General features: G+C 50.2%; 3 protein-coding genes across 3 annotated transcripts; all 3 read right to left on the bottom strand.

Annotated features, from left to right (window-relative positions):
• Positions 1–2,892: 2,892 nt before the first annotated feature.
• On the bottom strand, positions 2,893–4,237 carry MIND_00648200 (uncharacterized protein; the record flags this gene model as incomplete). The annotated part of the gene is made up of 2 exons (XM_037363214.1): positions 3,418–4,237; positions 2,893–3,371 (listed from the first exon to the last, which is right to left on the bottom strand). The coding sequence occupies exons 1-2, from the start codon at positions 4,226–4,228 to the stop codon at positions 2,893–2,895; spliced, it is 1,290 nt and encodes a 429-aa protein (XP_037221135.1). The 5' UTR covers positions 4,229–4,237.
• A 359-nt stretch (positions 4,238–4,596) lies between these two features.
• MIND_00648100 (uncharacterized protein) lies at positions 4,597–5,811 on the bottom strand (the record flags this gene model as incomplete). Its single annotated transcript, XM_037363213.1, has 9 exons — positions 5,755–5,811; positions 5,631–5,700; positions 5,435–5,582; positions 5,322–5,386; positions 5,239–5,268; positions 5,149–5,189; positions 5,060–5,095; positions 4,850–5,012; positions 4,597–4,787 (listed from the first exon to the last, which is right to left on the bottom strand). The coding sequence occupies exons 1-9, from the start codon at positions 5,773–5,775 to the stop codon at positions 4,597–4,599; spliced, it is 765 nt and encodes a 254-aa protein (XP_037221134.1). The 5' UTR covers positions 5,776–5,811.
• Positions 5,812–11,521: 5,710 nt separating this feature from the next.
• MIND_00648000 (uncharacterized protein) lies at positions 11,522–12,935 on the bottom strand (the record flags this gene model as incomplete). The annotated part of the gene is made up of 6 exons (XM_037363212.1): positions 11,522–11,763; positions 11,821–11,941; positions 11,996–12,063; positions 12,124–12,676; positions 12,728–12,775; positions 12,837–12,935. The coding sequence occupies 6 exons, from the start codon at positions 12,933–12,935 to the stop codon at positions 11,522–11,524; spliced, it is 1,131 nt and encodes a 376-aa protein (XP_037221133.1).
• Positions 12,936–17,620: the final 4,685 nt, after the last annotated feature.

Below are 17,620 nucleotides of genomic sequence, written 5' to 3'. Positions count from 1 at the left end.
TGTCAACAAAGAATACAACCCAAGTCTGTAAACTTCCCAAAAATGGAAGTGGGGAGCAAATGAATTGCTAAGGCTGGTGCCAAACATATGTATACATTCACATGCCATCTGCTTAATATGAGAGTAATAATTTGCTTTAAGCTTGCAAGCAATGGCCAGCTCAGAGAGAATTAATTACAGACTTTAGTCTTGATTTTTGTCATATATAAAAGCATGACATTTGTAGAGCTTTCAAAGAGATAAGGCTTTGGGACTTTATATGTACAAGAAATAAGAAAAACAGAGCTTAATAACGGAATATTTCCCCAGTGGAAATTTCACTTTTCAGACTTATGTCTAGGGAAAATGCATTTTATCTGTTTGTAGCACTTGGCACCAATGAATACAGCACATTTGATGGCCAATTTCCTTGGGAGAGTTTGGTGATGAGTGTGATGTCAAAGAATGACATGTAAGCATGTTATCACCCTTCTCTATCATCTCTGCTGTGTGGGTCTTTTAGAGGTGCTGAGCACAAATTAGTTCTCTGATAGGGCACAGTTACAAGAAAAATTTGTAGAAATTGTGATGACAAAAAATTTCCTTTTCGGGAAGTCACGTGGTTTAGTCATGCTTAGTCAATAGAGTAAGGAGGGTCTACTGGTACTTATTTCGCTTTTTCGACCTGATGTTTATTTTTTTGCACCTGCGTCTTGGGCCGGATCTGTCACAAACAACACCAATTCAGAGGATGCCAGTTGGCCAGTGAAGGCAAGCAAGAAGCACCGTGAAAGGATATCATAAAGATAATGGAATTTGAAGACTAGGGTAGGACTAACCAGGTCCGGGTTGACCCACAGGTTGCAGACCTGGAGGCAGAAGGTGAGTTTGGGACAATAATTTAAACATAATATATGTTTTGCTATATGATATTAGGTCAGGTATAGTATATGTAGCTAATTTCTCAAGGTCTTTGTCAGGGGAACCCCCCTTTCAGCCCCTTGGAGACGCATCCGATTCCGGTCCGATTCCGGTCCGGCCCCCATCTCGCCCGCACAATCACCAATCCGTCAGCCCCCCCCTCCCCATCCCCCAACAGTCGCCCTGGGACCTTGCCTGCGATGCTGCCCAAGCCTTCTGTGCCTGATAGCGGCAGCTACGGACAAGCAGTATATAATCAGCTACCTAGCAGGCAGACCCTTGGAGTTTTTTCTCTTTGGATCCTCCCTAATCTCGGCTCCAGATCCTCTAGGGGGTTGCCGGCTATGCCGGCAATGGTATCACTTCTACACATCACCCCTAGAGGATCTGGTGCACTTCGCTCGGCTAGCGTGATGTGGCTTGATGTAGATCTGTAATCCCAGCTTGTTTCTGGTATGTTGAGCAACCCATGCCCTAATTTCAGCACCTCTGTTGGCCTCATGCCAGGCTTATGGAAGTATTAAGCCACCGCACACTGGCAGATATGCTGCATGGGGGTGCAGATGGTCGATACTCAGCTAATTGTCACAGTAGGTAGCACTTTATTTGACAGATTGATGTAATCTAGCCGAACCAACTGCACCAGACATTAGGTGGGCAGCTTTTCCCATCATTCCACCACACTGCTTGGTGACATGTGATTTCTTTCATATCTTAAAAACTCACAAAAATCATGTTTGGATAGTAAATTGTTGAATCATATTGGCTTATTAGACCCTCCGAGGGTCCGGGTTTGGCTGGGTTCAGAAGTTGGTGTACAGTCGTGACCCATCACCGGCTAAGCGGCTGGGTGCGGTCCCCGCTGACCTGCCCAGGCCCTCGGATGTGCTATTGACAGATGCCAGCTGGCGACCAGCTTCCCCCGCTGATCTCCGTCGCCGTCAATTCATCTCCGCTCGCCTCCGTTGCTCAGGTGTCGGCTGCATGGCCGTGATTACCTAACCCCTGCCACCGGTTTCGAAACCGGTTTCAAAACAGGCCTTAATATGCTCTGGCAGGGGTTTTTGAAGGCTCGAGGTATATATATATACCTGCATGATAATTTTAGAAGTTTTATAAAGATTGAATTTCTTTTTGCACCACTTTTGATTGTATCAGCGGTCACATGACGCGAATCCAGGGAATATATTGCCTTATATGGCAGGAGGGAGAGTCGGAAAAAACCTTGCAACTCTATATCCTAACCCTAACCTAATGATTTGAAAGTTGAACCCCATTGTAGCTTTTAACACAAAGAAAATCTGTGGACAAAGCTGTTCTTTTGCCAGCAGAAAAACTTGAAGGAAAATGGTCTGATAAATGCCACATTTATTCACCAATTTAAGCTGTGATTTTTATAACGGAAAAAAACAAGAGGTAAATCATATATATATCTGAGCATTGATCTGTAGGAAAAACATGGAGTTTTTCTGACAGATAAAGCAACAGATAAACTTGTCTTTGTCTTTTGAATGGCAGATTTTTCTACAGCTTTATCCAGCAGATAAACCCCACATTTGTCTTACAGATAAATGTGCAGATTTATCTTTTCTTTAGGTTTTTACATTTATCTATATTAAAGTTTTACCCTGGGCTTTGGTGCTGGAAACAGACAAGCTTTATCTCTGAATTTTCCTTGTGTCAAAAACTACCACATACAGTTGTTTTTGGTTTTTTATTATAAAGACAATCTATAGATAAATTTGGAATTTATTCTTCCATTTATCCTTTAACTTTCCCCGGGGGAAAATTCTTAAATCAGCCCAGTGTCTACAACATGTGGCAATAAGTGGCATGTTACCTATGTAAGCACATGTTTAACACTGAGATAGCTGTAAGTAATTCCCCTGCCAATAATTACAGGTCTTTCTAACAGCTTTGCAAATCAGATCAACACACCTCAAAGTTTTACTAGGTAATGGAACCAATCATTTTGAATCCAGGTATGATCACTCAATCAAGAGGCCCCGAAAACCTGAGAGCAACATCGAGCAGGCCCCGCTCCGCCTGTCTTTTCAAGCAGACCTGCAGCTCCCGGAGAACAGTTTGCTGCTCATCTGCCTCGCCGGCGACCACCTGCTGCGGTTTGACCACCAAGAAGACAAACAGCAACCGGATGTGCCGGCCCGCAAGAGTCTCGTCGAGCATCCGGAGGCACGCCTGCCCAGTGTCCTGGCGGACGGCGCTCAAAAGAAAGGCCACGGTCGACGCAAGGCTATTGAGCGGGTGCAACTTGCACGGAATCGTGAGCGTCGCCAGCTGCGGGGTGACCGCGGGATGCAGCAGCGGCGCGACGACGGTGGTGAGCAGCCAGGAGAAGTGTGTGTCGCTGCGGAGTTCCGCCTCGAGCGGGGAAAAAGTGAGCGTGAGCGTGGTGAGCACAGACAGGCACTGCGGAAGTGGGGCATCGAGGAGGGCATTATAGCGACCGACTGATCATACATGAGCCTGATATCTGAAGCTCTTGGGGAGACATACATGTTATTTGAAGGTTGAGGTGCTCGAGAGTGTTGGATGCTGCTTCACAGAGCCGCAGCGACTCCCCAAAGGTGTTTCCGGGGGCCGCGGGAGCGACCAGGCTACGGAGACCCCGCAAAGCGGATAAAAACTCGGACTGGGTTAGTGCAGCCTGGACGCCATGGCCGCGATCGCAACTAAATGCGAACGGAGCCGTGGTGTATGGGCCCCGATCTGTGCATTCCGCAGCGTCCATGGATACGATCAAGAAATCGACTTGCGCATGCGGAGCCAGGGCGCGGAATATATCGTGGAAGATGCTGCGCGGGAACTGCATAGCGTATGACATGTGAATAAACTGCAATGTGCCGTGGGGGATATGCCCGAGCCAGTGGGCGAGGGCGTGAGTCAACGCGGGCTCGATGTTGCTCCATGGGCTGTGGCCGACGATTCTCAACGAGCTGACGCGGGAGAAAAGCGAGAAAAGCGCGGCTAGGGCAGGAGCATCGACTCCGAGGGTGCCTGCTTCCAAGCCGAGGATGCTAAGCTCAAGGTCGAGGTCCACGACAAGGGCGGCGAGGTGGGGCCAGCGCCCGAAGCGCTCCGTTGCATCATCGAAGCTCTTTTTGCCAGCGCGCATCCTGGGCGGATGGTTGAGCCGTTCCCGCGTGTCGCGGGCAGCGCGGGTGAGCGAGAGCGCCAGAGAGCCCAAGAGCCTCTGTTGGCACCAAGAGCGGAAGTAGGAGGCTGCGAGACAACATGACTTGAGGTCTTGCTGGGTGTCGATGCTGCTGACGATAACGCGGATGAGCTCAGGTGGCATGGCGTTCATAGTGGGAACAACCAAGGAGTTTGACGTGGGAGTTCTGGATATTACTCATATCACGCCATTTCACTTGAAGTCCTCTGCCTGATTTTCACTCCAAATGTCTCACTGGCAGTACTTCAAGAGCGTTTCAACTTTCTATATTATGGTAGATAACTGTGTCATATGTACGGCCTAGTACTACTGAATGCTATATAAGCCTATAAATTATAATTTGCAGACTCCTTCAAGTTGAATCATGGCTCACAACCAGCGAACGGTGGACAGACACGTTGCCTTTATTTACTAGTACTCAAATAAACAGAACAGACTCTCGAACAACAAACACTATACACATCCGCTATCGCGTTTCTTTTCCTACAAACGTCCATTTCTCAGGGCAGCGACAGCACCGTCTCCATAAACTGCTCGTATCCGATCTGGATCCACCCCGAGCGCTGGGTGTCGAGCCGCCCAAAGGCCTCGCTGAGCTGCTTTACGACGACACACGCGCGCACGAAGCGGTCGAACGTGATGCCCGGGGGTGCGCGTCCAGGGGGGCCGCCGGCCGAAGAGGCTTTGATGTCTTCGTAAGTTGATTCCGCGTAAATGATCGGGCGGAGGGGGGAGAGGAAGGAGGAGGCTCACCGTATTTGCGCTGGACGAGCACGAGGAGGTGCGGCGAGAGGTTGAATCCGAACTGGGCGAGGGCGTCGCGCAGCTCGTTCCCATCGATCGACCCGGAGCGGTCCCGGTCAAAGTGCTTGAAGACGTTCTGCCAGTCCTTGATGTACTTCCACAGCCCGGCAAACTGCCCTTGGTTAGAAACTTGATAAATAGGGCAGATGACAGACGCACCTCGTTGAAGCCGATGGTCCCACTACGGTCCGTGTCCTATTTCTCCATTAGCGCCACAGCTCCACCCTTCGTGATACGTCATGACGAACAAAGATGGTCATGAGCAGCTTGACGGTATCGAGGTCGAATGCTGCGGACACGTCAGCGCCTCTCCCACCGACCCGGGCGCCAGCACTTACGGGTCCAATCGCCATTAATCAACGCGCGCTCTGCGATGCAAAATGTTAGAAAACACCAGCCTATCACGAAACGAAGAGCGCACCAAGTTCAGGCGCCGTTATCGCGCCGGATCTGTCTGTGTCGACCGTTGAGAACCACTGCCACAGCCTGCCCAATCATCAGCGCTCATTCCTTGAAGTAAAGGGGACAACGCACTGAGGGTCAGCGCCGGGAGGAGGCCCGCCACCGTGGCCTTGAGGCGCAAAGCCGCCCGGCTGGCCCGCTGCCCCATATCCGCCCTGCTGCCCACCATACCCACCGTGACCCCCGCCGCCATATCCGCCCCCGCCACCATATCCACCACCTGCCCAAACAAATCAGAGAAGAACACTACGAACGAGCGCGCACGTACCAGGCGGCCCACCAGGCGGCGCGCCATATCCACCACCATGTCCACCGTATCCGCCCTGAGGAGCGCCGTACTAAAGCCCATCAGCACACATCGTCTCCGCAGCCAGGCACAGCAGGGAACGCACACCGCCGCCGCCGTAAGACATCGTTGGGTGTTGTTGCGTGAGGGGAGAAGACAAGAGCGGGGGCGTGTGACGCGGGGCGCCTATTTAGCCCAGCGGAGGCGGTGTAATCGATCATCGATGTCAGACGTCAGCGCCAGTCCAGATGGATGAGCGATGTACATCGCCCAGCGCCCACTGCGATTGAAAATGCAGCCACTCTAATTGATGTGGTCGACGAACGCTGCGCGTTTTAGCAGACATCAGGAAAAAACGAAACTACTGGGTGACTTCCTGTAAGGGAAAAAGATATCCTGAGCGGTGCCAACCTGTCACTTTTTTAGGCTTGATTCCCGTATTGCAAAGCCCATATATGACAAACTCTTGGGAGATGACGCCTGATGGGTAGTATCTCTGTGCAGACACAGCCTTTCCTCGAGGGACGGCACAAATTGCAGGCAAAATCTGTGCACTTATCAAGACTGGGCAGGTGTTGTTTGGGACAGCGACAGAAGTATCGGAGAGAATTGCATTTAGCTGCGACTTACTCTCATATCAACAGACAGTGGAATGGGGAATGCGGGGATTTCAGGGCGCATTTGGCCGCTTACGCATGCCACTCGAGGTCAATGACAATCAGGCATGGGTAGATCTACTCAAAATTTGTGTCCGCCTGCACACCTTGCGACTCCGAGTTGCAAGCAGAACAGGTAGGCCATAACCAAATCAAGAGTGTGTATATGCCAATTTGGAAGCAAACAAGAGAGGACAAGGAGTTGTGGGATAACTTTGAGAGAATTGCTACTGTGCAGCAGTGTCAAAATGATTGTGTCACTCAATTTTGTGAAGAGCATTGCTCATGGGGGCTGCGCGACCGTGAAGGTGAATGGTGGTACTTCTTCTGCGATGGCCCAGGGCTGCGAGCAAAACTATTCTTGTTTATCATCTCTTGCATTGTCAGTTGAAACTTGAAGTTGTCGTTGTCCCTTTCGTGCCAGATTTCGGCAAGCTCTTGCTCCAATCGATCCATCTTCTCATTGGCTTGGTCCATTTGCTGCGTGGTTGTGGCAAAGAAACTACATTCGCAAAACAAGTCTCTCTGGACCAGCAAGTCAGTCGATTTGTCCAAGAAGAACTCGGTCTTCGAGTCGCAGCACTAGACAGACGTCGAGAAGATCCACATTTGTTGGAGGAATTGATGCAAGTTGCCGAGCGATTAGCAGCAATGGGAACCATAGACGCGGAAATCTCCCCAGTAGAGAATTACAATTCGGAGACGATCAATGAAGATCGCAGCGGACAGTCCGGAATGAATTTTTCTTACAAACTCTAATACAAGTGTATTGTGCTATGGATAATTACACCCTTAAGTAACTTGTGTTTATTTCAGTGCCAGAGTCACAATGTTACATAGTGACACATAGTGTGACAGATGTCCAAAAAAAGGAAATTTCTGCCATCTAATACTATAATCATCAGAGAATGTCACACATTGTCACACAACCAAAGTTGTATATTTTGTCTATATGAACAACTTTTATTGAGTAATATATAGTGGCAGCTAAATGGTTGTGCCAGCACTAGCCAATCATTAGCTGTTTACAACTGATAAGATAATATCTCAGTAACTGGACAGGCTACAGAGTTGATTGAAGTGCTACTCAAGAAATATCTCTATCAATATAATATTATCTGTGTGCTGCACTACCTAATAGATATCTATCAGATATCTTAATCACGCCATATTTTCATGAGTTCTTGATGAATTCAGATGTTTGTCTTACTAGGAGGTAGGTAGTTACCTAGCCTTTATATGTTCTGAAGTGATTATAGTCTCATAGCTTTAGACTATCCTAGTATACCACTTTTCCATAGTTTTTTCTGTTTCAAATTTAATCAAGGACAACGATGTCTTGATAGCTGGGTCAAGAATGCATGGATAATCATAATCCAAGTTGGGTTATACATTAATGAATGTCTATCATAGCTCTGAGAAACTCATTGATTTTTAGACATCCCATATGTCTGTATAGGTAGGATCCAAAGAGAAGAAACTCTAAGGGTCCGCCTGCTAGGGTGCCAACTATATACTGGTTGTCCGTAACTGCCGATGTAGAGCGCAGAAGGCCTGAGCGGCGTCTCCGGCCCTGTCCCAAGGTGATTGTTGGGAGGGTCTTGATGGATCGGTGATTGTGCGGGCGAAGGAGGCTGTGGACGATAGTTGGAGCGTCCGAGGGGGCGCTGGTCGGATGTGCCTCGGATGCGCTTGGACGGTCCGAAGGGGGCCGAAGCGGGGGTTCCCCTGACAACTAGCCGAATCACCAGTAATCCGAAATCCGGCGATGGTCAGGGAGATTCGCGGGATCAGTTGAGTGAGGACACTCAGATTTCAAAAAGGGGGAGATGTTGAGCGCGGGACGCGTAGGTGGAGGGAAAAGAGCTGAAGGTGGTGCTTAAGAGTGCTTTTGACCCCCAAATCCACTCTGGAACAGTTCAGACCGGGCCGCAACCGGCCGGAGGCCCTGAAACGCATCATGGGATGTGTATGATCTCAAACGCTTGCTGAAGCAAAACGCGAGAGACTAAGACGTCTCAGGATGCATTAGGGGAGTAGATTGAAGCAGGATGAGACAAAACAAGTGGCTGAAACCATCTCGGAACCAGGCACGTGACTGGCAGCCGCGGCCAGCGATTATGTAAGGCAGTGATGGCCCCAGGTATATATTTGCGCTGTATTGTAGCTATATGCCCAGAATACAACGCGTCCCCCATAGCGGCGCCAACTATATACTGGTTGTCCGTAACTGCTGACGTGGAGCGCAGAAGGCCTGAGCGGCATCGCAAGCTCTGTCCCAAGGTGATTGTTGGGAGAGTCTTGACAGATCGGTGGTTGTGCAGGCGAAGAATGGAGTTGATAGCATTGACGGCACCTTTAGGGCCAGATCAACACGATGGGAGGGCAGGGGATGGAGCTTTGCAAGCTGTCACAGTAACTATTGCATCGTCAGAGTCATCGTTATTAGAGTTTGCATCTGACGGAGTGTTGGTATCATCAAGATCGCAAGCACCTATACGGTCGTGTGCATAAGTTTCTCCAGTCGCTTTGCTTTGAGGATATGCAGTGGGCATTCCCCTTCACCTGTGGGTTTCTTGGAAGCAGCAGCCTGTAGGCCAGGTAAGCATATGATTGTCAAATGATTTGCAAGCGTACACTTTTATGCTTCTGCTCCAAGAACTTTGCCACATGTTCGGGTTGGTGTGCTCACTGTGCTGCCTTTGCTCGCTTGTTGAACTCTTTTTCAACAGCCTCCCAACCTTTCCCGCCAATTGGAAGCCAGTCACGCTCTGCAAAGTCGCATTGAGCAGTTTGTGGTCATTTGACATGAAATTCAGTATTCCCGCAGGTCGGCCTTGCTTCCCCTTCCCCACAACTTCGACCTCCAAGTCTGAAGCCACAACGGTCTCCTTCGCCTTTCCCTTCTTTGCACGTCAGAGTCTGATAAACACTCTTTTTTAGATTTTGAGTGGCGGTGACACTGAGGCTTAGTTGCAGCTGTGGTTGCCGTTGCCGTTGCTGGGGTGGTACTGATTGAAGCAACACGAGTTGCATCCAGAGCTAGCAGGGCCGGATCGATAGGAACCGAAGAAGTCGAAGGAGCTGATGCAAAAGGACGGATTGAAAACTATTCATCATTATTAAATATAGTTGAGGAAATGATGCAACATAACATACCTGGTAAGACTGCCGGGAGTGGTCGATAGGGCCTTGAGGAATCGGATTCTGGACCAACGGGGTGGCTTGAGGATGACTTCCCTGTCAGTAGTTGTCAACAAGTCTATATTTCCACATTCTCATTGGATCACCGCTGACAATCGCATATTGTACTTGTTCTGGACGACACTATTGACCCACCACTGCTATTCTACGACCCACCAGAGGATGGAGATGTCCCGGATGAGTCCGAGAGTGCCTCTGATGATGATCCCATGGCCAATGCACACTGAGGGTATTAGGGTACACTATAGGTGGTCAATGCAGCTAGTGATTCCGAAGTGGACTCGAAGGACTCAGATGACATGTCAGAAATCACGGGCAGACTACAGGCAGCTTGAAGGAGTTCGGGACCATGCTCGGTGAGTAGCTGTTTACGCCTTGACACGCCCATTCATTCGCTTAGTGCATAAATGATAGACGCAACTCATCGGTCACACTTACATTTCTGACAGTTGTAACTTGATGGGGGTGGTGTCAATCGAATTGCCCCAGACATTTGAGAGAGTCACTGCAGGAGTTTGGGAACAAACGGTGCCCCTTTCGATCCATTATACACATTTTATTGACGTACTCGAATTACCAAAAACTGATGGTCTCGAGACTAGCATCCACTGGCTCTGGCACATCTTGTTGTGTTTCAGGCTGCGCGGCTCACACACGCGAGCGCAGTGGTGAGAGTCAGCCATGGCGTCATCGCGTCACGGTCACACCTTCCTGTATTGAAGACACTTGACAAGGCTCACAAACGCCCTCTCTCCGCGCTAATCGTCGGACTCGAGCCTCCGAGCCCATGCCTAGCGGAGGCCCGAGTACGGCCGGCTGCCTCATTCTCCGCAGCTCGCCCGCCCAGATGTCGGGCTTAGTGCTGTCCAATTATGATTATGAATACGAAATTTTCATAATTTATTCATATTCATAATATATTCTCTCTGCTGGAGCATATTATAATTGTATTCATATTCATAATCATAATTGGGCTCAGAATATGAATATATTATGAATATATTCAATTATATTCAAGCTTCACAAGTCTGCACATAGTGCATATAATCCACCTTATCTCATGGTTTATTGAACCACTCCTTGGTTATGGTTGTTTCTGTGGCCAATTTTGCAGTCATTGAGGCATGCATATCTGTCATCCTATGCTTGATGCTGGAGTCTGGAGACCAGGTGCCCTACAGAGATGCTCTTTGCAGCCATAACCAGGATTGGTAACATAGCCTGGATATTCTACAACAAGATATTAAGCTGAACAAAACTCTAGCCTAGGTCAAGTATGATACCTTCACCAGCGAAGAGTATCATCAAAGTCCAGGGTAGTAATATAAAGGTCAACTTCAGCCTTCTGTCAGGGCTGGATATGGATATTGTCCGGCCTGATTTACTGCCAAAAGCCATTGATATGGTAAAGACTGAGTTTGAAGATGTTGCTACTGCTGCTAGTAGCCTGCTACAGAGCTAGTACCTCTGGCTGAAGGGCTTGCTGGTGTATTTGAATATAATTAATTATGGCCAAGGTATAATATATTATATTCATAATATATTCATATTCATAATCACTCATATTCAATGGGTCTGAATATGCAAAGGGCATAATATAATCATATTTATTCGAATATATTCAAAATATATTCTAGCATAATATAATTGTGGACAGCACTAGTCGGGCTGCTTTCTGGTAAAACGTGACCCTGGGCGGCCTGGTTCAGTGGGCCAGTGCCAGCACAGAGCTGATCGCGACCACCGTCACGGAACACGGTACTTCTACGCGTGGTGTGGCACCTTCTCCACGACGACGATTTTGCGAAGGCCTGGGGTCCCGGACCCTGAATGCATTACGTGCTTGTTCCATACTCTCATCCATCATAGCTATTAGTTGCTGAAGCCAACACAAGCCTGACACAGCCAAAACCGGCGTCCGGCGCGAATGCGTGACATAGAGGGTCCTCAAAAGTTGTTTAAAGTTTACTCAGGCCGGTAGTACAGTAAGTGCTACAACCATATCGCCACCACTTACTCAATAACACAATTCTCCAACGGCACCACAAGGAGCGGGTTCTGAAGCTTCGCCAGGAGAGTCTGGAAACCGGGGTTCCCAGCCTGGCCCTTGATGTACAGCGTCGACGTCAGCGCATTGGCCTTGGGCACGTTTTTGCAGATGATGTTCCGGTGCGCGGTGACCAGCTTGAGGCGCGAATTCACCGCAGGTTGATTGACGATAGCGTATTGCTGGAACTCGTCGGTCATGTGGTTATCTGCGGATACACATAGTATGAGCAGCAGGTTCCAGCAGACTTGAACAGAAGACACACCTTCTGCGGCGTCCATCGGCCCGGTGATCATCTGGTTCTTGTATATCTCGACGGCTTTGGGACGGAAAGGACTGTTGACATTCTCCCTGGTGGTATCCGGGTTGTCGTTATACACTTGAAACTGCAACAACATGTGGGTGAGTTGCTAAGCGGTGAAGACACGCAAGACACGCACATCCTTCCAGTCTTTCGTCTTCCCCGGAAACTCGAATACATCAGCACCAGGTCCGTTCCAGGTGTACTCTGCAACGGATGGTTCATACGATCAACGTCCTCTCAGCTTAGAAAGATTAAAACACATACCGAAGACGTCAACTTTGAGCGGTGCGAATTGGTCTAGCACTGCGCCAAAACACGCGAATTGCGCTGCAGCAATGACACTGTCGGTGAGATAGAAGCCGCCGGGCACCTCAGGCTTGTGGTTGAAGTCGCCTGTTGGACGGGTCTTCAAGAGGTTCACGCCAGCCTCCAGGGACTCGCCCAGGCGTGGATTGGTGCCGTGGAAGAGGTTGACGCGGTTCTTCCCGCCAGGGTGCACTATGCCCGCACGCGCCTCGTGGCGGTTTAGCCCGAATTCGGCATATCGTGCTTGCAACGCCTTGGCGATCTGTGCCTGCGTGCACTTCGCTTTCGCGGGTGCCTTGGCGGGTGCTTTTGCAGGTGCTTTGGCGGCAGGTGCCGCAGCCGGTGACTTCGCGGGGACGTTTGCTGGAGCCTTTACTGGCGCTTGAGCGGGTGCTTTGACCGGCGCTTTGGCGGGCGCTTTGGCGGGCGCTTGAGCGGGTGCTTTGACTGGCGCTTTGGCCGGCGCTTTGGCCGGCGCTTTGGCCGGCGCCTTGGCCGGAGGATTCGTCGCCTATATACCGAGGCAGTGAGCGACGTGGCTGACAACCACGGGATTACGCACCCGCTTCTTCAAAGCGGCGGCATTGCGCGCTGCACGAGCCTCAAGCGCCTATAACATAAGACGCTTCAATGCGACCGAAAGATATAGCAGAAGAACCAACTCGGCGCACCATTAGCTCGGCGTCGTCCGCCGCGGTAGGCGGCTCGAGACTACCAAACACGGGCAGTGTCAGGAGGAGCGAGACGAGGAAGCTTGTCTGGAAGCGCATCGTTTGGTCGGTAGACGAAGGACGTCACGGTGCGGGGCGGCTGAGTTAAAGAAGAAAGTTGCGATCTAGCGCAAAAAGAAGTGAAGGAAACAAAAGCCGGTCTGGCGGCAAGAAGTTGAAGGGAGGGAATAGGCCGGGGGAGTAGTTGCAGAAGGGAAAAACCGACGACGACCCCATTCCTAGACACCCAGTACATATAGCTTGCGGAATTACTCACAGGGTTTCGAATTTCGCAACCGGTTTCGAAATTTGAAATTTCGAAATTCGACACGTTGAGCGCGCTGCGAAACCGGGACTCGGAGCGAAACCGGAAGCGAAACCGGAAGAGCCGCTGGTTGTCTCAGACTGTCTTCTCTCCCCCTGACGACACGGCTAGGGTGTTCAGGACCCGGTGATTTTGACCGATGTCCATCACTTTTACTCGAGCTCGGCTCCCGCGGTGTGCGGGGTCCTGACTACTGCGTGACCGAATCGTCGGCAGTTCTACGAGAAAACCACGGCAAGGGCATGAATGAAGCCCTTGCCTCAGCCTGGCATATGCAAGCAACTGGCTGCAAGCCAGCTTGTGATGCCATGCCTCGGCTTCAAATTTGATGGAACCCGCCTTCTCCACGATCGCGTTCTCGTTAATCTAGTGTAATCTTTATGAAACAAAAAGCAAGCCAGCTTTTTTTCGACATCGTATTGCTTGGCCTCAGGCCAAAACAAGGTCAAGAAGGGATGAAGCAAGTGATCGAGTCTGTGCACATGTGGGGATCGGCCAGTGTATCAATGGCAGGGTCCTGGTCCTGACTACAGTGACGGCGTTCTGTGTTTCGCTTCTTCTCCCCGACATCGTATTGAGCTCGTCGAGCGCGAGGTGGTTCCAAACGAGCCCAAGATTACTGGCTACGGTGGAAGAGGTTGAAACGCTCCACATGTTGTGATGGAGTTGGTGAGACGTCATGCGCGTACCGGCCATGTGCGCATCCCTTTGGTTCTCCCGGAGTCCCGGTCGGCAAATATGTCATCAGCAAAGATCCTTTCCGGCCAGACTTTGATCATCCCTCATTCGCGGAGGCCGGCATTCAACTAAGCTGATAAGAAGGTCGGGATAAGATAGCGGTATGCACCACAGGCACGTCGCGCTCGCCGCGTCACGCCGCGGCCGCGGGCTTGCGGGGATATCCGCATCGAGATCGGGCGCCTTGCTCTGACCGTGTGGGAGACTGACGCAACCACCAAGTGATCTTATCCATTACTAATCCAATCTACATCAGGAACCTGGGCGGAGCCCCTTACTGCTACCCTCTCCCACCCACAATACATATTTATTGACAGGTTATAGGCCCTGCTTAAATCTGCGCAATACTGGTATTCAACTAAGAAACCACACACACACAATCTCAAGCGACCCCTTTTTGTCTCTCTCTTGCACAAAAGGTATCCCAACGAACACAACTCACAACACCACCACATTTCCTTATCAGCAATTATTCACTATGTCAGGATCAGCATCAACCGACAACAAGAAAGAGTGGCGAGGGTAAAGCTGACCTTTTCCCCTTACTTACTATGCCTTTGTACTTATCCCGCAGGATCTCCACATGATCTCCCTGTGAGGTGATATGCCTTATGTTTACCACTTAGTATAAATACTCGTACTCTACACTTCTGTACTTCTGTTTCATTATTAATGTTCTTGCCTCGCTCTCTGCTCTTGTCCGACTCCTCCCTGCGTTCTAAGCCTTATCGCCTTCAGCTTCTCCAAATGTATCCGCAGGAGTTCACATATTTGTCCAGACTTGCTTTTGGCCTGCAAGACATGTAGTCGCTCACTCCGATATAGTGTTGTGATAGCCACTCGGTTCCGCTTCGGACTTTCCGTTACTTCTCTTCGGTTCTTGCATGGCACTTAACAGCCATGAATAAATGTGAGATTTCAACAATGATTTCATTGTACTGTAAACCTACAGTTTCAGCAGTGGAGAGATGCAAATAGGAAAAAAAGAGAATCTATGTGAATTTCTCCACTGCTGATTTCCTTTGTATAATCCGTGCTGAAACTGTCAGTGAAATCCTTTGTTTCACTGTCAGTTTTGCCACATTTGGTGTATGATGTCTGCGCACAGACAAAAACCATTCCAGCAACGATTTCAGTCTCATAGATAGTTTCATCTCAGACTGCCTAAAACTAGTATATATTTGACTAAAATCATTCTCAGTTTCAAAAAGGTATATTTTGGGCATATTTCCACAGGTTGATTTGGTTCTAGATTCTGGAAGAATCTAAAACATTTTCTACTTCAAGGGATGTTTTACCAAATCTGGTGTGACCAGGTCTTATCCGTGACAAAAACTCTGATTCACAAACTGATTTAGGTTTGTGCTTATGCACCTCTGAAAATTGCCATGATGGTCACCACCACCGCATCACTGTATGCCATGTCACATTTTCCCATGTCAACAGGTGCATCTGGTTCGACTCTCCAAACTCCAGAATTTAATGTCTAAATCTCTTGGTGCAGACAAATTCCTTTCTGAGGATAAGCAATAATCATAGTTGCTGCAGACTTGCTATAAATGCCAGTGATTATTGCCAATTTAAATAGAACTAAAGCTACATTCACTCCTTGAGATATGATGTCTCATCAACAATAAACTTCATAATTTAATGCTTCAGGAGAATATTCCTCTCTGTTGAATAAAATAAAATCTTGTAAGGGCAACCCCGGAGGCCTGAGATCAAGGCCTAGCAGGGGAGGATCCAAAGCGTGAACATTGGTAAGCAAATACAAACGAAGCTGACCTAGCAGGGGAGGATCCAAAGAGAAGAAACTCTAAGGGTCCGCCTGCTAGGGAGCTGACTATATACTGCTTGTCCGTAGCTGCCGCTGTCGGGCACAGAAAGCTTGGGCAGCGTCGCAGGCAAGGTCCCAGGGCGACCGTTGGGAGGGCGTTGACGGATCGGCGATTGTGCGGGCAAGATGGAGGGCCGGACCGGAGACGGAACCGGAATCGGACCGGAATCGGAGACGTCTCCGAGGGGCCAAAAGGGAGGTTCCCCTGACATCACCCCCCCTTTGAATGCGGTGTCCCGACGCATAGACCAGAACGGAATCAAGTCGAAGGTTGCAGAGGCAATATGCCGTGGTTTGCCAGGGTACTTACGATAGAACTCTGCAATTTTATCTGGGGCGAAGACGCGGTCGAAGCGGACCCACTGGTCGTGCGACGCGTCGTAGCCTTTCCATCTGACGAAGTAATTCAGCCGTTTATACCTCACCCTTGCGTCCAAGATTTCCTCTACTTCCCACTCCAGGACTCCGTCCTCGAGGTCCGGAGGGGGCTGGTCGGGCGTTCTGGCTTGTACAGGGAGCATGTGACGGCACGTGCCCCAACTTGCGCATTGTGTCCGGGCCTTGCCGCACCCATTGTCCTCTGCTTCATTGTTCACACAAAGCACGATCTAGATCTAGATGATATTTTAAGCAAGATACAGATGTACATAATCAAAGTAATCTATGTTGCCGAATATGATTGATGACGATGTGGCCGCTTTTTGGGGGAAGGAGGAAGAAGACGCTGCCGCTTGGGCAAGTGGGTATCCTCGTTTTCATCGTCTTCCGGTGCTGCCCGAATTCGGGCCAAGGTCCCCTGGCTCGGACTCGGAGCCACAACAACAGGAACCCCAGCACGGCGCGCACGGAACTGAGTAGCGAGCAAGCCAAACATCACTTCAAATTTCTCGAGGCGGGCATTTTCAACCTCTGTGAATGCGGCGGGTTCAGCCGAGTTCTGTAGAGCATCCAGACAGATGCCGAGTGTGTGTTCAACACGGTCCAACTCGAAAAACAGTCGAGAGTGGGCTTGCGCTTCAAAGGCACTCATTGACGCTGGCGGAATCTGAGCGGTTTGTGTTTGCGTTTGCGTTTGCGGACAGTCATCGTCAAGTGCGGGAAGTGGGGGGAGCAACAAAGGCCCTAGCAACTCCTCTGAGTCGCCAACACCGGCGTCAATCTCCGAGTCCTCCATCTCGTTATCCTCCATCTCATCATCAGGCTCCGAGCCATCTGTGGATTCGGCTCCAATGACGGTTGCACTCCAGGCCAGTGCAGACTGGATGTGGTCGCAAAGGGTGGGCTGTGTTGTTTTTGCGATAGATTTGATGCGTCCGCGAGAGTGAATTGCGGGATGCCATGGGGCGGGAGCGTGCGGTTTTTAGGCTGAGCAACCATGCAAAGGCTGGGCAGGAGGGCGGGGCTGCAGAGTAGGTGGTGGCAGAGGTGAAAGACGTTGAAGGGCGTTGGCTGGCGCATAGAAAGACATTGTCCGCATTGTCCACTGGCAGGTGCAAGAGTCGGGGGGGCTGGCGGACCGGCCGGAGTATGCGGCGACATGGGAGGGCACAGTCAAAGCGGTGACAGATTGTGTCAATCGCCGATCATGGAGGCACGTGCCGTGACATGGTCCCTGTACAGGCCAATAAACCGGCTGGTCGTAGCCGGGGCGTCCGTCGAAGGGGTCGTCTTGGGCGAGCTCAAGCTTGACGACGGGAAAGACCAGGTGGAGCTTCGAGTAGCACGGAGGGAGGTCGAGCTTGTAGGCACCCTTGCTGATCTCCGCGATTATCTTGAACGGTCCGAGGCGGCGGTGGGAGAACTTTTCCGAGGGGCGAGTCGTCCTGATGTCAGAGGCATCCAGCC

Source organism: Mycena indigotica, assembly GCF_014461135.1.
Source record: "Mycena indigotica strain 171206Taipei chromosome Unknown Mind.scaff0005, whole genome shotgun sequence".
NCBI lineage: Eukaryota > Fungi > Basidiomycota > Agaricomycetes > Agaricales > Mycenaceae > Mycena > Mycena indigotica.
This window is presented reverse-complemented; position numbering and strand designations above follow the sequence as displayed.